Source organism: Artibeus jamaicensis, unplaced genomic scaffold, assembly GCF_021234435.1.
Source record: "Artibeus jamaicensis isolate MK-2021 breed Jamaican fruit bat unplaced genomic scaffold, CSHL_Jam_final contig_886, whole genome shotgun sequence".
Lineage (NCBI taxonomy): Eukaryota > Metazoa > Chordata > Mammalia > Chiroptera > Phyllostomidae > Artibeus > Artibeus jamaicensis.
Window position 1 is genome coordinate 768,178 of NW_026522002.1, and position 27,440 is coordinate 795,617.

General features: G+C 37.0%; 2 protein-coding genes across 2 annotated transcripts in view; one reads left to right on the top strand and one right to left on the bottom strand.

Moving 5' to 3' along the window:
* Positions 1–27,440, bottom strand: part of GXYLT2 (glucoside xylosyltransferase 2) — a 161,722-nt gene that overhangs the window by 69,489 nt on the left and 64,793 nt on the right. The window lies entirely within an intron of this gene.
* LOC119052871 (methylsterol monooxygenase 1-like) lies at positions 3,342–4,281 on the top strand. The gene is given in 3 exon segments (XM_037150282.2): positions 3,342–3,836; positions 3,839–3,889; positions 3,892–4,281. Coding segments are annotated over 3 exon segments (888 nt in total). The 5' UTR covers positions 3,342–3,389.

Consider the following 27,440-nt stretch of genomic DNA (forward strand, 5'->3'; position numbering starts at 1 on the left):
CAAGACACATCATAATTAAAATGGCAAAATTCCAGGACAAAAAGAGAATCTTAAAGGTAGCAAGGGAGAAACAGGAAGTAACATAGAATGGAGCCCCAATAAGGTTACCAGCTGACTTCTCAATGGAAATACTCCAAGCCAGGAGAGAATGGCAAGAAATATTCCAAGTTATGAAAATCTGAGGCCTGCAATCCAGGCTACTCTACCAGCATGGCTCTCAATTAAGATGGATGGACAAATAAGGAGCATCCCAGACAAAAAAAGCTTCAAAAAATACACATACACCACCACCTCTGAAAGACATGATAAAGGGTCTGCTTTAAGAACACGAGGAAAAAGAGTAAGAGAGAGAAGAACACATATATAAAAAAATAGCAATGAATAAGTACCTATAATAATAATGTTAAATGTAATTGAATTAAATGTGCCAATCAAAAGACAGAAAATAGCTGAATGGATAAAAAATCATGACTCACACATATGCTGCCTACAAGAGAACATCTCAGAACACAAGACCTACACAAACTGAAAGCGCAGGGTTTGAAACAAATGTTCCAAGGAAATGGACAGGGGAAAAAAAGCTGGGGTAGCAATACTCATATCAGACAAAATACACTTCAAGAGCCATAATGAGACGCAGAAGATCACTTTATAGAACTTAAGGGGAGAATCCATCAACAAGACATAAACATTGTAAACATTTATTGACCCAACATAGGAGCCCCCAAATATATAAAGAATATATAAAAAATTTCACATTTTTAAATTGTGAATGTTTTATCAACTTTGCATTCACAGAATAAATCCCATTTGATCATGCTGTATGACCTTTTTGATGCATTGCTGTATCTGATTTATTAATATTTTGTTGAGGATTTTAGTGTCTATGTTCATTAAAGACAAATCTTGTCTTTAAGAAAGGGATCAATGTCAATATAGTAATTGTAGGTGATTTTAGCACCCCACCATTAACAATGGATAGGTCTCCAAAGATTCAACAAGGATATTGTGGCATTGAATGACATCCTAGATCAAATGAACATAATTAATATTTACAGAGCATTACACTCCAGGAAAGGAAATATTCATTCTTTTCAAGCACCCTGGGGTCATTTTCAAAGATAGACCACATGGCGGGACACAAAGCAAGACTCAAAAAATTCAAGAAATTTGAAATCATATCAAGCATCTTCTCAGATCACAATGGCTTGAAACTATAAACCAACTTCAAGGAAAAAAACTCAAAATACTCAAATATATATTGGTGTCTGAATAACAGAATAACATGTTATTAAATAATAAAGGGGCCCTGGTTGGTGTGGCTCAATGGATTGAGTGTTGTTGGCCTGTGAACCAAAGGGTCGCTGTTTTGATTGCTAGTCTAGGTCATGTGCCTGGGTTGAAGGCCAGGACCTCCATAGTGGGTGCGCAAGAGGCAACTACACATTGATATTTCTCTCCCTCTCTTTCTCTCTACCTTCCCCTCCCCAAAATATATAAATACAATCTTAAAAAAATAATGAATGAGATAACAATGAGATAAAAAATACCAAAAAGTTTCTGGGAATAAATAAAAATGTACATACAACAACTCAAACCTGTGGGGCACAGCAAAGGCAGTCCCAGGAGAGAAGTTCACAGAAATACAGGCCTACCTAAAGAAGATAGAAAATTTTCAAATAAACCATCTTGTAGAAGGATCTACAAGAGGAAATTTGCTAAATTTAGTAATTTTTCCTTTAAGCAGGCTTATCAAGAAAAAAAGAGAGAAGACCTAAATAAACACAATCAGAAATGAAAGAAGAGAGATTAAAACTGATACAGAAATACAAAGGATTGTAAAAAATTACTACAAAGAACTGCATACCAAAAAATTGGTGAAATGGACAAATTTCTAGAAAAATATAATCTTCCAAAACTAAATGAAGAAGAAGCAGAATGCCTGAACAGATCAATAATAGCAGATAAATTGAAGCAGTAATAAAAAAACTCCCAACACACAAAAGCCCTAGACCATACAGTTTCAGAGGAGAATTTTACAAAACATTTAAGGAAGAGCTAACCCCTATCCTTCACAGACTATTCCAAAAAACCCAAAATGATGGAAGACCCCCCAAACTCTTTTTATGAAGCCAGCATCATCCTAATCCCCAAACCAGTTAAAGACACAACAAAGAAAGAAAACTTCAGGCCAATATCTCTGATAAACATAGATGCTAAAATCCTCAACAAAATATTGGCAAACCACATACAACAATATATTAAAAAGATCATACACCATGACCAGGGGGGATTCATCCTAGGGATGCAAGGAAGGTACAATAATTGCAAATCAGTAAATGTAATACATCACATAAACAAAAGACAAGACAAAAATCACATGATCATATCAAGAGATGTGGAAAAAACATTTGATAAAGTACTGCACCCATTTAAGATAAAAACTTTCACCAAAGTGGGAATAGAGGGAGCATTCCTCAACATAATAAAGGCCATATATGAGAGACCTACAGCCAGCATCATACTCAATGGCCAAAAACTGAAAGCTTTTCCACTAAGATCAGGAACAAGACAAGGTTGTCCACTTCTACCACTTCTATTCAATATCATATTGGAAGTTGTAGCCAGAGTGATCAGACAAGAAAAGGAAATAAAAGGCATCTAAATTGGAAAGGAGGACACTGTTTGCAGATGACATGATAGTGTACATAGAAAATCCTATAGACTACACCCAAAAACTTCTTGACCTAATAAATGAATCTGGAAAAACAGTGGGATACAAAATCAATATCCAGAAATCAAAGGCATTTTTGTATAATAACAATGGAACAACACAGGCAGAAATAAAAAATTCCATCCAATATAGAAAAAAGAAAAATAAAATGCCTAGGAATAAACCTAACCAAAGAGATAAAAGACCTGTATTCAGAAAACTACACAACATAAAAAAAGAAATTAAGGAAGACACAAAGAAATGGAAACATATACCATGTTCATGGATTGGAACAATTAACATCATCAACATGTCCATACTACCCACAGCAACTTATAGATTTAATACAATACCTATTAAAGTACCAATGGCATATTTCACAGACATAGAACAAACACTTCAAAAATTTATATGGAACGATAAGCGACCCTGAATAGCTTCTGCAATTTTGAGAAAGAAGAACAAAGTAGGAGGGATCACAATACTTGATACCAAACTATATTACAAAGCTACTGTAATCAAAACAGCCTGGTTCTGGCATAAAAACAGGAACATGGACCTCAGCTGGAAGAAGCAGCTACTTGGGTTGCGGCACCTGTCCAAATTTGGGTGGCAGTGGGCGGCATTCTCCGCGCGAGACTCCAGAATTTTAAGGCTGTGTGCAGAGATTTGAAAAATGGCAACAAATGAAAGTGCCAGCATCTTTAGTTCAGCGTCCTTGGCTGTGGAGTACGTAGATTCACTTTTACCTGAGAACCCTCTGCAAAAACCATTTAAAAATGCTTGGAACTATATGTTGGACAGTTACACAAAGTTCCAGATTGCAACATGGGGCTCCCTGGTAGTTCACGAGGTCCTTTATTTCTTGTTCTGTTTACTTGGGTTTTTGTTTCAATTTATACCTTACATGAAGAAGTACAAAATTCAAAAGGATAAACCAGAAACATGGGAAAACCAGTGGAAATGCTTTAAAGTACTTCTCTTTAACCACTTTTGTATCCAGCTTCCTTTGATTTGTGGAACTTATTATTTTACAGAGTATTTCAATATTACTTATGGTTGGGAAAGTATGCCAAGATGGTATATGATTTTGGCAAGATGCTTTGGTTGTGCGGTGATCAAGGACACCTGGACACCTGGCACTATTTTCTACATAGGCTCTTACACCACAAAAAAATATATATAAATATATTCATAAAATTCATCATGAGTTTCAGGCTCCATTTGGAATGGAAGCTGAATATGCACATCCCCTGGAAACCCTGATTCGTGGAACTGGATTTTTCATTGGAATCATTCTTTTATGCTATCATGTAGTTCTTCTTTGGGCCTGGGTGACCATTCATTTGCTAGAAACTATCGATGTCCACAGTGGTTATGACATCCCTCTCAACCCTTTAAACCTCATCCCCTTCTATGCTGGTTCTCCACACCATGATTTCCACCACATGAACTTCATCGGAAACTATGTGTCAACATTTATGTGGTGGGATCTACTTTTTGGAACAGACTCTCAATTTACTGCCTATAGAGAAAAGATGAAGAAGACTGAGAAAAAGACTGAGTAAATATTTATGTAACACTTCCTGAAGATGTACATTTTCCTGAATTAAAATTAGTGGCTAACATTGCCTCTGGGGAGCAGAAAGAAGCATAGATCTTGTCTGCTGAGTGATAAAAGTTAACAACCTTTGTCTTCCTAGTGGGAACTTTTTCTACTTCCCATTCAAGTTCTGTATGTGTAGAAATAAGTAAGAAAGTCTCAAACACCATGTTGCTAACCTTACAAAAAGGTTTTAAATAATAGAAGATCTATATCTTTTCCCCTCCAGTAACACCACAGGCCTGAAATTGATACTGGTCTTTCAATATTTTAAATATACAGTGACCATTTTTAAAAATTTTTTTTATTGATTATGCTGTTACAGTTGTTCTATTCCCCCTTTCATTCCCCTCCACCCTACCTCCCCATCCCCACCATTACCCCCCCTTTAGTTTATGACCATGTGTCTCAAGTCCTTTAGATTCTATATTTCCCATGCTATTCTTGCCCCCCCCTTCTATTTTCTATCTACTGTCTATGCTACTTATTTTCTGTACCTTCTCCCCTCTTCTCCTCCTCCCACTCCCCTGTTGCTAACCCTCCTTGAGATCTTCATTTCTATGTTTCTGCTCCTGATCTAGCTGTCCTTTTAGTTTGCTTTTGTTTTAGGTGTGGTTGTTAATAACTGTGAGTTTGTTGTCCTTTCACTGTTCATGTTTCTTTAACTTCTTTTTCTTAGATAAGTCCCTTTAACATTTCATATAATAAGGGCTTGGTGATGATGAACTCCTTGAATTTGATCTTATCTGAGAAGCACCTTATCTGTCCTTCCATTCTAAATGAAAGCTTTGCTGGATAGAGCAATCTTGGTTGTAGGTCTTTGGATTTCATGACTTGGACTACCTCTTTCCAGCCCCTTCTTGCCTGTAAGGTCTTTTGAGAAATCCAGTGACAGTCTGATGGGGACTCCTTTGTAGGTGACTGTCCCCTTATCTCTTGCTGCTTCTAGGATTCTCTCCTTCATTTTAATCTTTGCTAATGTAATGATGATGTGCCTTGGTGTGTTCCTTCTTGGGTCCAACTTCTTTGGGACTCTCTGAGCTTCCTGGATTTCCTGGAAGTCTATTTCCTTTGCCAGATTGGGGAAATTTTCCTTTATTATTTGTTCAAATAAGTTTTCCACTGGTGGCTGTGCCTTTCCCCCTTCTGGTACCCCTATAATTCAGATGTTGGAGCATTTAAAGATGTCCTGGAGGTTCCTAAGACTCTCCTCATTTTTTTGATTTTTGCTTCTTGACTCTTTTCTGTTAGGACATTATTTGCTTTCTTCTGGTCCACTCCATTGATTTGAGTCCCAGTTTCCTTTTCATTGCTATTGGTGTCCTGTGCAATTCCATTCACTTCAATTAGTTTCGCCTTCATATATTTGTCTAATTTGTGGCTATAATCAACCAGTTCTGTGAGGATCCTGATGACCAGTGTTTTAAACTGTGCGTCTGAGAGTTTTGCTATTTCTTCATCGCTTAGATCTATGGGCTCTGAGGCTTTGAGATCTTCTTGTGACATTTTGGGTCTGTTCGCGCCCTTTAATTGTGAGAAGCGGGGCCTTGGACTCCCAGGTCTCTGGGTTGTGACGCTGTATGTGGGGACGTGGTCAGAGTGGGGAAATGGCAACCCCCTCTGCTGTTTCTCACAGCTGGGTGAAGAGCAGCATCTTAGGTGGTTCACAAGGGCCGGGCCACTCAGAGTCACTGGGTTATGACACTGTATGTGGAGGTGGGGTCAGAGCAGGGAAATGGTGGCGCCCTCCGCTGCCGCTTGCTGCGGGGACCCGCCAGCCCTGGTCCAACCGGCCACTCCCTCGCCTGTCCACCCGCCTGTCCACCCGTGCACAAATGCGCAACCACAGTCAACACGCAGCACTGCTCCCCCACTGTCTCCCTTGAGGTCGCTCTCCTGGTTGCTCGCTCAGTCGCTCACTAGGTCCAACCCTGCGCCTGGATTCCGCGCGCCTGAGTCTGTCTGACCGAGTCCTTCTGTGCAACCCTGCTTCACTAGCTGCTGGTTTCGCCCCTTACCGGTCAGGCTGAAGAATTTGTTGTTAACGGACTTCTGAAACGTTCAATTTTCCGTGTTCTGGCTGTGTTTTCTGTTGCTAATATTTAGTTGTCTATACAGTGACCATTTGAAAAACTCTTTAATAGTGGATAATGGGCTCCTGTGGAACTTTAAACATTTTTTAGAGTTTGCCTAAAGATAAAAATATCATGGGTTGAATGGCATCGACTGATCCAGTGTGGATGAGGCTGCAAATATCAGAGCTGGCCAGCCCCGTGAGTTTCTACTCTGGTCTGCAGCTGACCAGTTTGGGGTGATTTCTGTTGTTTTGGGAAATCCTTATGGGTTCCAGTGTACTACTGGCATCTAAGTATTTCTGAATTGATATAAGTGGAATATTTTAGTCTAAAAGTTTCCATGTTCCTTGAATTTTTTAAAAAATGAAGCTTTATTTCTGCTATTTACCCATTAATTTTTGAAAATCAGGTTTTTATTACACTTAAAGCTATATCTTGAAACTTTGTGAACTGATTTGTATTTGCACTTGGAGCTATTAAAATAAATGTGTTTTTTTTTCTGTCTGATTACCTGGTTTCCAGTTTTGAACATCAGCTGTCACCTTTTATTTTATTCTTATGAGGAAAAGTACAGAGATCATTAAATTATTAAGTTTTGTAGTAAAAGGAAAAGGAAAAAACAACCAGGAACATGAACCAATGAAACAGAATAGAGAGCCCAGAAATAGATCCAAGTCTCTACAGTCAATTAATATTCCACAAAGGGGCAGCAACATAAAATGGAGTAAAAATAACCTCTTCAAGAAATGGTGTTGAGAGAACTGGACAGCTACATGCAAAAAATTGAAACTCGAGAACCAACTTCCACCATACACTAAAATAAATTCAAGGTGGATAAGAGATTTAAATGTAAGCTGGGACATCATTAAAGTCCTAGAGAAGAACATAGGCAGGAAAATCTCAGATATTTCATGCAGCAACATTTTAACTGATATATCCTCTACAGCAAGTTACATAAAAAAAGAATAAACAAATGGGATCTCACCAAAATAAAAAGCTTCTGCATGGCTAAAGAAAACAGTATTAAAATAAAAAGAGAACCAACTTGTTGGGAACTGCTGTGCCTGGTTTCAGGAGTTGTAACTGCCCCCCATGGCTAAGACTGAGTGAGCAACCTTCGGAATGGGAGCCACTTAGGAGACAAAGCTTGTCTGTGGCAGCAAGCACTGCTTCTGCTTCTTCCCCTGTCCCCAATGCTTGGTCAGGTATTTAGAGATGGGTAAGACCCCTCAGAGGAGGGGTAACCTAAGCCAGACACGATCACATGGGAGGCCATCTTGGAAGGACTTGGGGGGCTGTAACAAAGAGGGAGTGATGGACCCTCTCCCCCTGGCTATTCTGACATAGCCAGAGTCCCCATGTCCTCTGAGAGAAGCACTTCCTGGCTCTAATCCACTTAAGCCTGAAAACCTATGATGGGGGAGGCAGTGCAGCATCTTGCATGCTGGAGCAGGATCTGGGGTGATCGGGCATAAGAAAGAATTCACAAAGTCCTGTGAAGCCTGCTTTGCTAAGAGTGCTTTCATTCATATGGTAAGGGTCTGAGCCTGAAATGAGTATGTCTCCCAAAGTTTCTGCAACCCCCTTTCCTGACAGACACTGACTCAGATTAAGCCCTCAGATTTCTTTGAAATGTTATCTACTGTTTAATCCTTGCCGCTTGTATTCCTGTGTATTACAACCCAATAAAAGTCATTGAGGAAGGGGCTCCTGGCCCTTCTCCTCTGAGAGATTGGCCACCTCTCCTCCCCAAGCAGATCATGTCTTGGTAGTGTTACTTTCATCTGTGGTGGATGGGGAAACTTGTAGGCAAAGTCACCCCAACACCAACTGTATGGGAAAACATATTTGCCAATGGTATCTCAGACAAGGATTTAATCTCTGAAATATATAAAGAACTTATACAACTCCACTCTAAGAAGCAGCCCAATTAAAAAATGGGAAAGGACTTGAACAGACACTTCTCCAAGGAGGACATACAGAACATCCAGAGACACATGAAGAGATGCTCAATATCGTTAGCTATCAGAGAGATGCAAATTAAAACCACAATGAGATGCCATTTTACACTGGTCAGAATGGCCATCATAAACAAAGCAGCAAACAACAAGTGTTGGAGAGGTTGTGGAGAAAAGGGAACCCTAGTGCACTGTTGGTGGGATTGCAGACTGGTACAACCACTATAGAAAACAGTATGGAATTTTCTCAGAAAACTCAAAATGGATCTGCCTTTGACCCTGCAATTCCACTGATAGGATTATATCCTAAGAACCCTGAAACACCAATGCAAAAGAACATATGCACCTTGTACTCGCACAAAAGAACCAATGTTCATAGCAGCACAATTTACAATAGCCAAGTGTTGTGAGCAACCTAGATGTCCATCAGTAAATGAATGGATCAAAAAACAATGGTACATTTACACAATGGAATTCTATGAAGCAGAAAGAAAGGAAAAACTCCTACCCTTCATGACAGCAACGATGGAACTGGAAAGCATTATGTATGCTAAGCAAAATAAGACAGGTGGTAGAAGAAAAATACCATATGATATTAACAGGAACCTAAACAATAAAACAAACAAGCAAGCAAAATATAACCAAAGACACTGAAATAAAGAACAGGCTGACAGTGACCAGAGGGGAGAGGGGAGGGAATTTCAGGGGAAAAGGAGAAGAGTTTACGGGAAGAAGTATAAAGAACATGTGGACAAAAACTAGGGGGGATGGAAATGGAAGGGTTGGGTGGGTGGGCTGGGATGGGAGTAAAAGACAGAAAACTGTACTTGAACAATTAAAATAAAATTAAAAAAATTAACTTGTAATTTCAATCATATTTCCAGGGCTAGTCACATAATTGGGACTTAATAAATAATCCTGAATGAATGGCTGTGTGTAAAAATGGTTGTGTATATAAATGCTTGTGTGTATATACACAAACATACAGAGAAACACATATACTTTAGAATTTTTTAAGATAGTAATGGAATCCTATTATACATATTTTCTAAGTGACCACTTTGAAATATTCCCCTTTTGTTTTGATGTATAGAGAACAAAGACTTTGTCTTTGATGCTGTATATTCTTTTTTTTTTAAAGATTTTATTTATCTTCAGAGGGGAAGGGAAGGAGAAAGGAAGAGAAACATCAATGTATGGTTGACTCTTGTGTGTCCTCTACTGGGAAGTGGCCTGCAACCCAAGCATGTGCCCTGACCGGGAATTGAACTGCGATCCTTTGGTGCATAGGCCCACGCTCAATCCGCTGAGCTACACCAGCCAGGGCTGATCCTGTATATTCTTAAACATTCTTTTTTATATATTTTATTAAATTTATTGGGGTAACATTGGTTAATTCAAACATTCTTTTTGATAATAGTAAAATAGTTTAAGATAGAATTATGAACACTTGAAAAGTATCATTCTTCCTTTTTAAAAATACATTGAGAATTTGTACAAAAATAAATATTCATTCTTTTTAAATGAAACAGGTAGCTTTTTCTTTTTAATTCATTATAATTTTTAAAAATTGTAATTGACACAATATTATGTTTCAACTGTACAGCATAGACGTTTATATAATTTATGAAATTATTTCCCTAATAATAATTGATTAAATAGTAATCTACTATTTTTTTTGAGATTTTAAGGTTGTTCATTACTATTAGGTAATATGGCACAAAATTAAAGTACTGTATTTTTAGGACCATAAGATACATATAGGTTTTAGAGGAAAATAGGGAAAACATTTTGAAGCAAAAAGTGTGGTTAAAATATTTAATAACACAAATAACATAATATTTCACCAATGTAAAGGTAAACAGAACTCAACAGCAGCATTAACAAGCATTATCCCTCCCCAATTTTTTTTGGAGGGGGGTTGCATTTTATAGTCCAAAAAATACGGTATACTGATTTTTATTTTGCTTCTATTGTGCCCCCTTGTGGAATTATATATAGTTTACATATTCACTTTTGGGACATTTAAAAAAAGCAGAATGTACCATAATCACTGCTACATTCAAACATGCTATCATCAATGAATAAGACTCTTCTGATCAGTTTAATTTCTGATTTCCAAGCAAACAAGTTTCAGATTGCCTCTGAATTGCACAAATCAATGATGGCTTTGTTCAAGATGGTTGTCCTAAAATTCTGGCTCAACAAACTTATATTTTGTCTTTGATTTAATCATCTCAGCTGTGTGGCCATCTGTTATATCTGTATGAGGGCATTTTCCACAGGTCTTGTAAGCAAAGGTATCTGGTTTCTTTGGCACATTCTGAGATAATGGCTGTCTTAGAATTCCATTTGCTTCCTTCCTTTTTGGCTTGCTTTCTCTGGTTATCAGGTGTTGTAATCCCAGCCAGCAAGTATACACTATCTTTTCTTGTTGGCTGTAGATATTTTAGCTATGGCAATTGTCATTTAAAGCAGAATCCAGTTTCTCAGTTAGATGGTGCTTCTCCAGAGGATACATTCTCAGCTAGGAAGTTGCTAAAAACAGGATCATTGGGTTACAAGGAACTATTGATCTTGGCTCAAATTGGATTGTTTTTTTTAAAGAATGTATTCTTTTTCCTTATATTTAATAATCAAATCTAACATTTACTGAGTATATGTTGAGTCAAGCCTAGGCAATTTTGTAAGCGTTATATCTTCAAATCTTCCCTACTGCCCTTTGAAGCACTTGCTAAAGCCCTTTCTATGAGTCCATTAAGGTATGCATACATGCATGCATTTGCCTTCTGCTAATATGTGTCTTGCACTACTATGGGTGCTAGAGATCAAAAATCTTTCTTCTGGTAAGGCTTCCAAGATGGTGAGCAAAGCCAAAAATAAAACAAATAAGTAAATAATGTAGTTTTCTAACTCCAAAGGTAATATTATAGGGAGAAAATAGAGTAGGGGAGGGAGAAATTTTTATTTTTGGTTTTCTGCTTTTTCCAGTTTTTTAAAAAAGGATTTGTTTTATCTTATTTTTAAATTAAAGTTGACATTCAATATTATTTTATATTATTTTCAGTTGTACATTATAGTGGTTAGACATTTATGAAGTGATCCACAGGGGGACAATTTTAAATACAACAGCCTCACTAAACCTGAGCAAAGACTTACATACTATTTTTATATTAATTCAACAATTGAAGAATGGGAGCTTCAGGAGAATCTTTGAAAGGAGGTATTTGGGAACACTTGGGAATGCTTTTTATAAGTACAGGAGAAAACTCTGGAACTTAGAAACTGCAAGCAGGGCAGAATGACTATATTGTACAAGAAAACTGGCCTCCAATCTAGTCTCGAGAATTTACCCCAGCAAAATGATTTATCTTCCTTAAACTACAGGATCTTCATTTCTGAAACTGATATAAATCATTACATCCCTCAAAGAGTTGTGAAGAGTTAATGAAGTCATAAATGTCCTGGCAGGTGTTAAATGAAGCAGATGTATGATCTTTGGCCACCTTTCTCTTCTTTCAGATATTATGTCCTGAAGACACATTTTAAAGCTTCATTTCCCAAACAATTTTCAACTGTGCCTGACTGTAAGAAATGCATTATAATTACATCACAATTTTAGTACATGCAAACATAAATACATTAAGAAGAAAAAAATTTTGAAATTATATAGCAATGCATGGTGCTTATTCTATTCTATTCTACTTTATTTAATATTTTTATTTTTTACATTTTTTTTTATTGCTGTTCAAGGACAGTTGTCTCCATTTTCCCCTGACACTACCCCCCATTCCAGGACTCCCCACTTTCTACCCTCCATCCTACCCCCTTTGGTTTTGTCCATGTGTCCTTTATATATGTTCCTGAACACACTTACCTCTTTCCCTGCCTTTATCCCCTCTTACCTCCCCTCTTATTACTGTCAATTTGTTCTTAATTTCACCATCTCTGGTTATATTTTGCTTGCCTGTTTGTTTTGTTGATTAGGTTTCACTTATAGGTGAGATCATATGGTATCTGTCTTTCACAGCCTGGCTTATTTCACTTAGCATAATGCTCTCCAGGTCCATCTATGCTGTCACAAAGGGTAGGAGCTCCTTCTTTCTTCCTGTTACATAGTATTCCATTGTGTAAATATATTGCAGTTTTTTATCCATTCATTTACTGATGGGCATTTAGGTTGCTTCCAGCCCTTGGCTATTGTAAACTGTGCTGCTATGAACAGCACATAGTGCTGTTATGCAGCACATTATATAGGTATACCATTATGTAGGTATAATCAGTTATTTTTTCATTTAAATTAATTTATTCTCCAATTACAGTTAATGTTACCTTAGAACGTAAGAAAGAACACTAGGCTGTCTCCCCCATTGGCCAAGATGGTAGCAGGAAGGTTCTTACAGAGTTCAAGGAAAGCTAGATATATTAATGGATAGGGCTCAAAAGTGCCAAAAACTAGAAATAAGAATGGAAAGGGCCACAGCATACTGAAAGCTAGAAAAATAAGTGGATAGGGCTCCAAGTGCCTCAAAAGCTAGAAGGACAATTAGATGGGGGAAGAAAATCTCTCCCCTCCCTACCCATATAAGAACTACAGGTTTTAACAGGAAGATGAGAAGGTCTTTGAGATGGGAATCCACCATTCTCCCAGGTTGTGCAGCACCTGAATAAACCCCTTTCTTTTGAACTACCATGTGTCTCACAAGTTTGGCTTTTGTAGTGGTAGGCAGCTGAACATCTGTTTTTGTTTGGTTACATTAACATACAATATTATTAGCTTCAGGTGTACAACATAGTGATTAGACATTTATGTATCTTATGAAGTGATCACCTTGATAAATGCAGTATCTGACACCCTACATAGTTATTAAGATATTATTGACTACGTTCTCTAAGCTTTTCTTTTTATCCTCATGACTATTTTTGCAACTACCTATTTGTACTCTTTAATCCCTTCATCCCTTCTCAAAGCCCACCCTCATCAGGAGTGGCAACCATCAGTTTGTTCTCTATCTGAGTCTGCTTCTGTTTTGTTTATTTATTATTTTTTTAGATTCCATATATAGGTGAAATAATATGATATTAGTCTTTCTCTGTCTGACTTATTTCACTTAGCATGATACCCTCTAGGTCTATCCATGTGGCAAATGACTAGGTTGAGGGTTCAGTCCCCAGTCAGGGCACATGTGAGGCAGCCAACTGATGTTTCTCTTTCCCACTGATGTTTTTCTTCCCCTCTTTCTCCCTACCTTCTCCTCTCTCTAGAGAATTAAAGAGCATGTCCTCAGGTGGGGATAAAAAAATGGACATTGAGGCTGCTTCTATATCTTGCCTTTTGTAAATAATGCTGCAATAAACATAAAGCTACATATATCTTTTTAAATGAGTGTTTTGGATTTCTTTAGATAAATGCCCAGAAGTGGAACTCATGCATTATATGATTAATCTATTTTTTTAATTTTTAGAGGAAATTCCTTCCTGTTTCCATAGTAGCTAAACCAATTTACAATCCCGCTAATAGCGCACGAGGGTTTCCTTTTCTCCACATCTTCGTGGGGGTTTTGTGTTTTGTTTTGTTTTGTTTTGTTTGGCATTTTCATGATGGTGAGTAATGTTGAGTATACTTTCATATGTCTATTAGCCATTCACATATCTTCTTTGAAGAAATGTCTATTCAGGTTCTTTGCCTATTTCTTAAGTGGATTATTTGGGTTTGTGTGTGTGTGTGTTAAGTTATAGAAGTTCCTTGCATATTTGGATAGTAACTCCTTATCAAATGTATCATTGCCAAATATCATCTCCCATTCAGGAGACTGTCCTTTTGTTTTGTTGATAGTTTTCTTTGCTTTGCAATAACTTTTTTAAAAATTTTATTTATTTATCTTTGGAAGGGAAGGAGAGAAGGAGAGAAATATCAATGTATGGTTGCTTCTGGTGCATCCCCTGCTGGGAACTGGCCCCTGCTAGGAACTGTCCTGCAACCCAGGCATGTGCCCTGATGGGGAATCAAACCTCGATCTTTTGGTTCGCAGGCCCATGCTCAATCCACTGAGCTACACCAGCCAGGGCTTGCAATAACTTTTTATTTTGGTATAGTCCCATTTGTTTATTTTTTTTGTATGTGTGCCCCTTGCCTTAAGAGATATATCCAAAAATATTGCTAAGAACTATGTCAAAGAGTTTACTGTCTGTGTTTTTTTCTAGTAGTTTTATAGTTTTTAGTCTTACATTTAGATGTTTAGTCTATTCAGTTTATTTTTATGTATGGTATAGGAGAGTGGTATAGCTTTATTTTTTTTACATGTATCTGTCCATTTTTCACAATACCATTTATTGAATAGACTTTCTTTTCCCCATTGTATATTCTTGCCTTTTTTTTTAATAGATTAATTGACTGTAGGGGCATAGGTTGATTTCTAGACTCTTGATTCTGTTCTATTGATCTAGTGTCTGTTTCTATGCCAGTATCATGATGTTTTGATTACTATAGCCTTATGGTAGTTCTGGATATCATTCTTCTTTCTTAAGATTGCTATAGTTATTTGGGTCTTTTGTCATTCCATACAAATTTTAGGATTATTTATTTTAGTGCTATGAAAAATGCCATTGGTATTTGATAGGAATTGCACTAAATTTTGCAGTAGATTTTTTTTTGGGAAGTATGACTATTTTAAAGATGTTTATTCTTTCCATCCATGAATGTAGTGTATTTCCACTTATTTCTGTCTTCCTCAATGTCTTATAGTACTCTGAGTCTTTTACTTCCTTATTTACATTTATTCCTAGGTATTTTATTTTGGACTCAATTATAAATTAGATTATTTTCTAAATTTCTCTTTCTGACAGTTTGTTATTGATGTATAAAAATGCGACTAATTTCTGAATATTAATTTTGTATCCTGCTAATTTTGTATTTTTTGTTTTTTAGCTATGTGATTTTATTTTTAAGTATATTCTACTGATTATGCTACTACAGTTTTTCCACTTTTTCTACCCTTTATCTCTTTCTGCCATTCACCCTCCTTTCCACCAGAATTCCCCCTCTACTTAGTTCACGTCCATGGGTCGTACATTTAAGTTCTTTGCCTTCTCCATTTCCTATACTATTAACCCCCCCCATCTATTTTGTACCTACCATTTATGCTTTTTTATTCCCTGTACCTTTACCCCATTATCCTCCTCCCACCTCCTGATAACCCTCCATGTGATCTCCATTTCTGTGATTCTGTTCCTGTTCTAGTTATTTGCTTAGTTTGGTTTTCTTTTAGGTTCATTGATGGTTGATAGTTGTGAGTTTGTTGTCATTTTACTGTTCATAGTTTTGATCTTATTTTTCTTAGGTAAGTCCCTTTAACATTTCATATAATAAGGGCTTGGTGATGATAAACTCCTTTAGCTTGACCTTATCTGGGAAGCACTTTATCTGCCCTTCCATTTTAAATGATAGCTTTGCTGAATAGAGTAATCTCAGATGTAAGTCCTTGACTTTCAGAACTTTGAATACATCTTTCCAGCCTCTTCTTGCCTGTAAGGTTTCTTCTGAGAAATGAACTGATAGCCTTATGGGCATTCCTTTGTAGGTAACTGTCTCCTTTTCTCTTGCTGCTTTTAAGATTCTCTCCTTATCTTTAATCTTGGGTAATTTAATTATAATGTGCCTTGGTGAGTTCTTCCTTGGGTCCAGTTCCTTTGGGACCCTCTGACCTTCCTGGACTTCCTGGAAGTCCATTTGGCAAAGGTTTTCTTCATTTTTTTTCAAATAAGTTTTCAATTTCTTGCTCTTCCTGTTCTCCTTCTGGCACCTTTATGATTCAGATGCTGGAATGTTCAAAGTTGTCCCAGAGGTTCCTAAGCTTCTCCTCATTTTTAAAATTTCTGTTTCTCGAATGTTTATTTTTTTCTGTCTGCTCCAGATATTTGATTTGAGTCCTAGTTTCCTTCCCTCCACTGTTGGCTCATTGTATATTTTTCTTTATTTCACTTTGCACAGTCTTTACTTCTTCCTCCATTTTGCATCAATACTCAATAATTTCTGTAAGCATCTTGATTACCAGTGTTTTGAAGTCTGCATCTGATAGGATGGCTATCTCCTCCTCATTTAGTTCTTTTTCTGGAGCTTTGATCTGTTCTTTCATTTGGGCCATATTTCTTTGTCTCAGCCCACCTGTACATTGTAAGGGGTGGGGCCTTAGGTGTTTATTCTCCAGGGCACAGTAACCCATGTCTATGTGTTGTGGCACTCTATGTGGTGGAGTGGTCAGAGAGGGAACAATGTCTCTGGCTGAGCTCTTGTCCCACTTTTAGTCACTTCCCCCACTACCCACAATCAAATTGGGCCCTTCTGGCGCTAATTACCAGGTGGGTGGGTTTGTGTATGTCTAGGACCCTATGGGTCTCTCCAACAAACTCTCCTCTGAAAGTGGAAGTTTCTTCTGCTGCCAGACCCGCCACAGGTTCTTACAGCCAGAGGTTTTGAGGCTTTAGTTTCCCATGCTGGAACCCTGGGTTGTGTTGTCATCTTGCTCCCCAGTTGTTCTTCCTGGCTTATCTGCATGTAAATGTGGGACTGCTTGGTCCACAAGCTTGCCTCACATCCTCTCTGCCTTGGCTGCCCAACTCCACCCCTCCTACTAGTCTGGATGAATGTTTCTCCTTTAACTTCTTGGTTGTTGGACTTCCATACAGTTCAATTTCTGGCAGTTCTTGTTGTTTTTTGTTTTTAAATGGGTTGTTATCCTTTTGGTTGTGTGACGAGGCAATGCGTATCTTTCATCTTGGCTGGAAGTCCCTGTATCCTGCTGCTTTACTGCATTTATTTATTAATTCTAATAGAGTATTTTTGGTGGGCTCTAGAATTTTCTATATATAGCAACATATCACCTCACAATAATAACAGTGTTACTTCTTCCTATCCAATTAGGATGTATTTTATTTCTTTTCTTTTTCTGATTGCTGTGGCTGGGACTCCAAAACTATATTGCCACTCCAACTAAGTGGCTGCTTAGTTTGAACCACATTATAGGCCAAGACCAGCTACCACTTTTACCTGTTTGGGGGCCACCTGGGGAAAGTAAAAATGAAAATTGAAGCTGTTTGCCACATATGCTGGGCTTGGGGATGTTTGGCAGCAGCTATAATGTATGCCAAGGCCAGCCACTGCTTGTATAGAGTTTGTGGACATTTGAGAGTCTGTAGCATGACAGGCTACAGTCTGTAGTGAGGACAGGCTCCAATTACATGGGGTTTCTAGTCCTTTGAGTGTGTCTGCAGCATAAACTGAGGCAGGCCCCTCCTGTGAAGGAGCCGCTGCAAGAAGTTTGGGCCAGGAGAGTGAGTTGGGTGGAATGGAGTCTCTGAGAATCACCAGGGCAAGGCACAAGATGTTAGTTGGGTAAATGGAGAGCACAGATTTTGAATCTGCCTGCCCCTGGCTGGTTGGGTGGAAGGAGAATTCAACTAAGGAACAATGATACCTGCCAGCATTTCTATCCCAGGAGAGAGTTGTTCTGACTCTTGTCCCTCTAGTCTTTGCCCTTTAAAAGCAGTGTGTCTCAGTTTCCCATAGCCCTTTATCTCCTGGGACACAGTTCATTCATTCATTCTTTTCTTCCTCCCTTCCTTTCTTCTTTCTTTCTTTATGTCCTTTCCTTCCTCTCTCCCTCCCTCCTTCTTTCTCTCCTCTCTCTTCTCTCTTCTCTTCTCTTCTCTTCTCTTCTCTTCTCTTCTCTTCTCTTCTCTTCTCTTCTCTTCTCTTCTCTTCTCTTCTCTTCTCTTCTCTTCTCTTCTTTCTTCTTCTCTTCCCTCTTTCTCTCTTTTGAGCCTCTAATTATGGCTTGGTTTTTCTGGTGACCAGCTCCCATCCAGAAGCTATTAGAACAAAAGACACTCCTATCACCCAGGAAATTCCAAGGGATTTAGGAGCTCTGTGTAAGATGTTCCTATTACACTCGTTAGTCAAAGTTGCAAGGTTTTTTGGGAGTTCTGACAGGAACAGGAGTCAAAAACCAAATATTAGAACATAAGATGCTGCTAGCAGCCCTATCACTCAGGAAATTACAAGGGTTTTAGGAGCACTATAACAGGAACTAGGGACAGAGACCAAATATATATTTTTATCATGTCACACATGCCTTATTTATTGACTGCCTATGCTTGAAGAAGGAAATTTAGTTTCCTTTCATACAAGCATCCAATCCTACCACACTGCTCATATACATACTTTTCATCCCCAAATACTAAGATACCAAAATATTATTTAGATCAATATGCAATATTTTCTAATGATGGCCATGGAAACACCATTTCCAATTAAGCCATGGAGTAAACCATGATACTTTCCCTTATGTACAACTCCGCTTTCCTTGGAAATAGTACTTTTCTTTTTTTTTCTGTTGTTAGTTTGCTTAGTTTTCTTTATATTAATTAAAATTCCTTCAGTTTCCTGATTTGCTCCAATCAAAATGCTGTGCATCTGTCATTTCCTTTCTCCCCAAGACTCTTCTTATGTCTTTTGTGTGGGATTCTCTGCTTCCTGAATCCCATATCTTCCTCTTACTTGATGTATTCCTTTTTTTAGGTGGAGAACACTCTCCATTGGTTCCCTGAGAGAAGATTCAGAGGGGAGGTAAATATTTTGAAACTGTGCACATCTAAAAGAAAATGTCTTTGTTTAAGTTCCAATGTTATGTTTATATAAAACCAAAATTATTGTACTTTAAGTTTACTGGATTTTAAAATGCTAACTTTTCAAATATGAGGTCTGTCCAGAAAGTATCCAGCCATTCAGCCATGGAATATTAAAAATAGGCGTGTTTACTAAAGAAGATACCAGGTATAAGAAACATTGTATGTAGGTAATGATGCCTCAGTCCCCTTTGAAGTAAGCACCTTGAGATCTCCCACAGTTCTCCTAATCACCATCAGCTGCTCCATCATATTTTCCTGAATCTCATCAACAGTCTGAATCTCTTCTCTTTCATAGGTGTTTCAGTCTGGGGAAAATCCAGAAGGTGCAGAGGGCCAAATCTGGGCTGTAGGGGGGCTGAGTAACCTGGTGATTTGATTTTTTCCCAGAAACCCCTGCACGAGATGTGATGCATGAGTAGGTACATTGTTGTGATGAAGTTGCCAATCACTGGTTGCCCATAGCTGTGGCCTTCTGAATCACCCAAAGTTTCCATGGAGGAATATTCAAGTTTAATGCAAAATTTGATGCAAATCGTTGATCTACTTGCTCAGTCATTTTGAATTGGATGGCCACACAGCACACATGCTCACTGAACAGCATCTACCTCCCCCACTGACCAGTACAGTGAAGTTGTCATTGTTCATGCATGCGCATTCCAGTCTGCCAGGTTATGTTGATGTTGAGCAAACTGTCAAGAAGTGTTGGACTTTTCCTGGACAGACTATAGTGGTAACATTGGTTTATAACTTTATATAAGTCTCAGGAGTACAATATTATAATTTGTCCTTGTACTCACTACAAAAAACCTATTTTCCATCCATCACCATACAACTGACCTCCTTTAGCTGTTAGGTTATGCTCTCCCTCTAGGCCTTCTTCTCCTCCGGTAACCACTTACCTGTTCTCCACATCTATGAGGTTGTTTTTTGGTCTTTGCTTGTTTCCTTATATGTTATCTTGTTTTTATTTACTTATTCCATGTAAGAGTGAAATAATATGGTGTTTGTCTTTTTCCATTTGGATTTATTTCTTCAAGGTCCATCCATGTTGTACAAATGTAAGGATTTCACTTTTTAGGGCTTAGTGGTGTGCCATTGTATATGTGTCACATATATATTACACTTGGGTTGTTTCCATATCCTGGTTATTGTGAATAATGTTCTAATGAATATAAGAACATCTGTGCATATATCTTTTCAAATTAATGTTGTAAGTGTCTTGATTCTACCTATACAGTTGATTTGTAGTTGACTGGGTATAGAATTCTAGGTTGGAAATGATAATGCCTCTGACTTTTAAAGGCATTTCTCCAATATTGTAGCAATTCCACTATTGCTATTGAGAACTCTGAAGCCCTTTGGAATTTTGATTCTTTGTATGTAAACCCCCTCCACCCTTGCTAGCACTGAATGTGATCTTTTATTCCTATTGTTCTAATAGCTTAAGTCCTTTCTTCTGTTTTAGTCTGCTGTTGAACTCCTTTAATGAATTTTCCAGTGTAGTTATTATATTCATCTCTATGATTTATTTGATAATTTCTTATATTTTCTTTGTTGTAAATTTTACTTTGTTCATACATTATTTTCTTGACTATAGTGACATCTTTATTAGAGTAATTTTGAGTTCTCTGTCAGATAAGCTATTTAACTCAATTTCTTTAAGGTCTATTTTTAGACATTTTATCTTATTCTTTTGTTTGGAACATACTCCTCTTTTTTGTTTTTTCATTTTTACTTGTCTCTATATATTAGATAAAACAGTTAGTCTTCAAGTGTTAAAATAATAGTTTTGTGTAGGAAATGAAACTTTTTGATCAGCCTCTTGGTTATCTCTCAAATCTTTGTGACTATACACACCACCTTCTTTGTTCTGAGTGGCTGCCAGTAGTTGAGAACGTGCCAAGATCCATTTTGATGCTGGGTATTTTTGTGTTTGCCCAATATGTGGAAACCCTCCAGATAGTTTCCAGATTTCTTTCAGAGGAAATCTTTCTGTGTATAGCTATAGATTCAGTGTGTCCATGGGAAGACAAGAATTCAAGAGGCTCCTATATTGCCATCTTGGACTGGAACTTCTGAAAGTTGAAAGCTGAACCTTTGAAATTTTGTCTGATGCTATGTATCTTTTTCCATGTAATGTAATGCTCGTTTGGTGGGTTCCCTCAACCTGGGAACTTGTGTCTTCTTATTCTGGGAAATTTTCTTAAATTAATTTTACCATTGATTTTTCTATGCTTTGTGTTCTTTGCTCTCTCTCCTAAAAACCCTATTTGTTCAGATGTTGGATTATCCCCTGTCTTTCTCATCATTTTTTATATTCTTTATCTCATTTCTTTATATTGTTTTTCTTTAAAAGATTTTTAAATTTTATTTTTAAAGAGAGGGGGAGGGAGGGAGAAAAAGAGGAAGAGAAACATCAACATGTGGTTGCCTCTCATGTGCCCCCCACTGGGGACCTTGCCCACAACCCAGGCATGTGCCCTGACTGGAATTGAACTGGTATTCCCTTGGTTTGCAGGCCAGAATTCAATCTACTGAGACACACCAGCCAGGGCTTTTATATATACACAAAATCTTTCACAAAAATTTCCTCAACTTTTTCTTCCAGTTATTCATTTCTGGAAGAAATGGAGTTTCTGGAGTTGTTCATTTCTGCTCTCATATTTTGAATTTACAGGAATTTATATTTACTCCTGTAAATGTTTAATTTTTTTCAGAATCCTACGTGTCTTCATGTATTTTTTTATTTCTCCAAGGATACTAATGATATTTCATTTAGAAGTTTTACTCATTATGTACATATTATTTTCTCTAAGTTGATGTTTTCTCCTTGTTTGTTTTGATATGTGTCCTATTAGAGTGTTTCTTCAAATTTCCAGTGATTGCTAGATTTCTATTAATATTCAAGAGCTGTTTCAAAGTATGTAGAGGGGACCTGTCAGTGTAGGAAGCCCTGACTGGGTCACCTTAATGGGAAATACTCTGATGTTAGTTAGTGTTCTTAAATTCCTACAGATATTTCTTCCAAATCTTTGCCTGGAAGGCATAATTTTCCTTGCAAGGCTCTGGGAGCTATGTGAGAGAAAAGGGCCTAGGATCTCAACATTCATCTGTAAGTTTTCAATTGAACCTCATATTTTCTACATGATGCCCTCAATTACCCGTGGAGTTCCTTAGTGCAGAGACTTCCTGGTTTATTTTCTCTCGAGAGTAAACCTCCAACATTTTACCCAGGGAGAAGCAAGACAGAGTCCCAGTTAGATGCTTCAAAACAGGCAATCTGGGACTTCAGTTAGTAACAGTTTTACTGAAAGAGACTTTCAACCAAACCTCCAAATTCTAAGCTCTTCTTCACTGCTACTTCCAGAGGTAGCTGATGTCACCAATTTATTGGCCTTTTGAAGGTTGTGTCATACAATTCATTTGCTTCTGGGGTTTCTCTACTGCTGGTTAAATATACAGATGTCTCAAGAACACTAAGGTGGTCACTACTACTCTAAATCCAGTTTGAGCTTTGGTTTCCTGATCTCTTGCTTTTCTTTATCCTAAAATAAAAGGTTAGTGGCCTTTAAAATATTTAATTATCAATTCTAATATAGTTTTGGGAACAAATGAATATAAATGCAAATGGTTTGCTTGCAATCTTTAATCACACACAAGCCTAGTTGGCTAAACTTCTCTTCCATTCTGAGAAGCACTAACATCTTTTCAGACTTAGATGGAATCAATCAATTATGCTTGCTTGCAACCAGAGGATTATGTTACATTAGGCAAACAACAGAAATTAGTTACTATTCTTATAGTATGCTTCATAACAAACATGGTGATTCCAGAACTACTAGGATGGTAATCATGTTGAGGTCAAAAACACAATTCCCTACAATGTACTTGATGTCATTACAGGGGTGTTCTCTGCTACAGTATGTTATAATTGTGCTGTTGGTTTTAGCTTATCCAACCAGATCAAATTTATTTTTTGTTGATATTAACCAATATAAGATCCTTTTTGGAAAGCAGTCAGTGATCTCAGTAGTTTCATTGCTACTTATCAGTACTCATAACAATAGCAATAATGATAAAAATAGCAGTTAAAACTTACTATGTGCCAGGCAGTGTTCTTAAGGATGTTAAGTACACTAAAGATGAGTTTATACACACTATTAAATAAGTAATATTCTTATTCCCATGTTACAAATGAATAAATTAGGGAAGTATAAGTTAAGTTATTTCCCCAGGTTACAAAGTTCTAAGTGGTAGAAGCAAGATTTGAACATATTTTGCCTTCCTCAAGAGATGTGGTCTTAACAAATATACTATATTGCTTCAATATATCTGAAATTATTTTTATCACCATTAAATGCTTCCTAATTATAGTAGCTATTAAATTTCCTAGAGGTTACACATTATATATTATCTCACACCTTTTACTTTAACAAAGTAGAAGGAAGGACCTCTCTAAAGAAGAGATTATATGGAACTAATCATTCTCAAGTTAGAAAGATATCTATTGTTTTGCCTTCCCAGCATATCTTTCTCCATCTTCTGACAAGAGCAACACTCTCTCCTGTGGAAAAAATGAAACCCATGTGGTTCAGATGCATTTGGGCTCTGTTGCCCATGGAAGAGAATGTGACTCAAGTCAGGCCAATCAGAGTAGAGTATCCAGGCCCCTGGCTATAATAATCATTCAGGGATGAACACGTGAATCACTCTGGGCCAATTAGAATACCCAGAATTTATATACAGTTATTTAGTACCATGCTTTTATTTTCTATGGTAACAGCTTTATAGAAATATAATTTACATACCACAGAATTCACACATTTATAATGAACAACTCAATGGCTTTCAGAATATTCACAGAGTTATGCAACCATTATCACAATCTAATCTTACACCATTTCCATCACTTCAAAAGGAAATCCTGTAGCCATTAGCAGTCACTACAAATTTTCCCCACCCTGCTTAGCCTAAGCAAGCAATACTTTTACTTTCTATCTCCATAGATAGACTTGCATATTTGGGATATTTCATATAAATGGATTCATACAATATGTGTTCATCTGTGAATGGCTCTTTTCATTGTGCATGTTTTCAAGGCATATCTCAGTTTAAACACTTATGAGTACTTCATTCATATTTATTGCGAAATATTTTTCCATTGTATAAATATACTACATTTTATTTATCTTGTCAACAGTTGATGGTCATTTGAAATTGTTTTCATTTTTTGGCTCTTGTAAATAATGTATTATAGATATTTGGGTACAAAATTTTGAGTACCAGCAGTATATGAAGGTTCCAATTTTTGCACATCTTTGCCAACACTTGCTATTGTCTTTTTTATTATATCCACCCTATAGTATGAAGTAGCATCTCTATGTGGTTTTGGTTGAATTTCCATGATTATTAATGATGTTGAGCATCTTTTCATATGAATATTATCCATTTATATATCTTCACTGGTGAGGTATTTATTCAGATATTTTGCCCATTATTAAAATTTAGGCTAGTTGTCTTTTTATTATTGAGTTTAAGTGTTCTTTATATATTCTAATACAGGCCCCTTGTCAAAAATGTAATACACAAATATTTTCTCCTGTACATTTCCTTTTTACTTTCTTTATGGTACCATTTGAAGCACAAAAGTTTTCAATTATAATGTCCAAATTAGCTATTTTTCTTTTGCTTATGCTTTTGTGCCATAGCCTAGAAAACACTGTCTAATCCAAGGTCATAAAGATTTACTCCTATATGTTCTTCTAATATTTTCATATTTTTAGGCCTTTGGTCCATTTTAAGTTAATGTTTACATATACTATGAGGTAGGGAATGTAAGTTCTTTTTTTTTTTTTTTGCATGTGGATATCCAGTTGCACCAATACCATTTGTTGAATAGATTACTCTTTCCCCAGTGAATTGCCTTGGTACTTTTGTCTGAAATCAATGGACTATAAATATGAGGGCTTATTTTTAGACTCCCAGTTCTCTTCCATTGATATATATGTATATCATTATGCCAGTATTACACTGGTTTGGTTACCATAGATTTATAGTAAATTTTGAAATCAAGAAGTGAGAGTCTTACAACTTTTTCCCCCTCTTAAATACTGTTTTGGATATTTCAGGTCCCCTGAATTAAAAAAAATTAAAGACAATTTAAGAGAAGTTTTAGGTACACAAAAAAACTGAGAGGAAGGTACAGAGATTTCCCATATACCCACTGCCTCCACACATGCATAGCTCCTCTTTATATCCATATCATACACCATAATAGTATATTTGTTACCAGGGATGAACCTATATTGACACATTGTAATCACTTAAATCATAGTTTACATTATGGTTTGCTACTGGTGTTATACATTCTATGGGCTTGGATAAATATATAATGACACATATCCATCATTATAATGTAAAGAATATTTTCACAGCCCTAAAAATCCTTTGTGCAGTGCCTATTCACTCATCCCACAGTCCCCCTTTCCCACCCAGGCAACCACTTATTTTTTATTATCTCCATAGTTTTTCCTTTTTCAGAATGTCACACAGTTGCAGTAAGAGTATGTAGCCTTTCTGATTGGCTTCTTTCACTTAGTGATATGCATTCAAAAGTTCCTCCTTGACTTTTCATGGCTCAAAAGCTCATTGTTCCACTGTCTGGATGTACCACAATTTATTTTCCCGTTTACCTACTGAGGGACATCTTGGTTGTTTTTTTTGTAGCTTGAAAATATTTATAGTGGCTTATTTGAAGTCTTTTTCTACTAAACCTGACATCTGAGTCCTCTCATAGGCAGTTTTAGTTATATTTTTTCTTATGAGTGAGTCATACTTTCCTGTTTCTAGGGTGTTTTAGATGATATATTATAACAACTGTGGCTATTGATCCTTTCCCTCCCCACACATACATACACCAACATGAAGGGCTTGTCGATGTTGTTTGCTTGTTTATTTGTTTAATGTCTTGACTATACTATTTTAGTGACTCCATTTCACCCATCATGTGAAACCTATAATGTTGTTCCTTGGTGGGTGCAGCCGTGGGCATGTGCGTAGTCACCCTAAACTGACTGGTTTTGTCAGGGCTCTCTTTGAGTGACTCCTCTAATCTTTCTGTTAAGCTATCTGCTGTTGTTGATATTACACTTAGTTATTAGGCTCCACTAATTGCCAGCTCATTGTTTTATTGTCTTTGATAGTGGCCTGAGGCACAAATTACTCCACAGCCTGATCCAATTAAATTCAGGACCATTTTCAGAAATAGTTTTTAAAGTCTTTGAACTGTGTTCTGACACCAGGAGGGTACTTTTTATATGTCTCTTCTCCTAGTTCTCTCTTATAAACTAACTGGCCAATACTTTATCTTGTTCCTCTCCTGAGGTTAGAAGCTTCCTCTTAATTGAGAGAGCCCCTGAAATTTTGATAAGAGTTGGCTGAAATTTAAACTTTGCCACATATTGCTAGTAGAGATAAGGAATACTGGTGATTTGCCTCTTCCTTCAAGGAAATACCATATCCTTTAACTAAGAGCTGTGGAGAAAAGAATCCCTGTGTACTTGACTGAATTGTCTAGAACTGAGTTTCTATCATGCTGAGCTGTAAGGGAAGGAGGAACTAAGTCATGGTTTAAATGACACAGAGTCTCACTCTTTCTTACTGAGTTTTAGTAGGTTTTCTTGAATAATAAACATCTTTCTCCAAGGGCCTTTGCTCAGGCTTTTATGTCAATTGCCATAAACTATAAACAGTTGTTTTAAAAATAATTTTTGCCAGGTATGCTTGTTTTACTGGGGAGCAATTCCACGGAGCTTCTCAGTCCACCATTTTGGATGCAATCACCCTACTCTGCTCTTTTTCTGCTGCAGTAACTAAATTTCTAGAATTTGAATCTGGCTGCTTTAAGCAATCATCATGCTCATGGATAAGTCTTGCAAGGGACTGAGGGAAAGACAGAATGCTGGTGACATATGAGAGCCCTTAGATCTAGGCATGTTTTGGATTAGCCCTATCATTAGCACTTTGCAGTCAGATAAATCAGGAAACTTCCTTTTTTGCTTAGCTAGTTAGAATTGAGTTTTTCTCACATGAAACCAATAGTTGCAAGTAATACCCTGAATGTCTCATCTTTAATAATGTGTGAGTAAATAATAAGTACTGTGGAAAGCTTGTTCAACAAAACTGGCATCTGGGGTCATTTTTATGTGATTTTTTTTGGTAGTTGATCTCATCCAATAATTTCTGGCCTCTTGGTGCTTGACAAAATATAAAGGCATCATTTATGATTATTCTAATTGACATACCTCTTAATAAAGATTTTAAAATATTCCAGTTGCCAGTCAATATTTGTTGATAGCTAAAAGGTTGTTCCCAAGGAAGCCTCAATGTAAATTGCTAATGCTGAG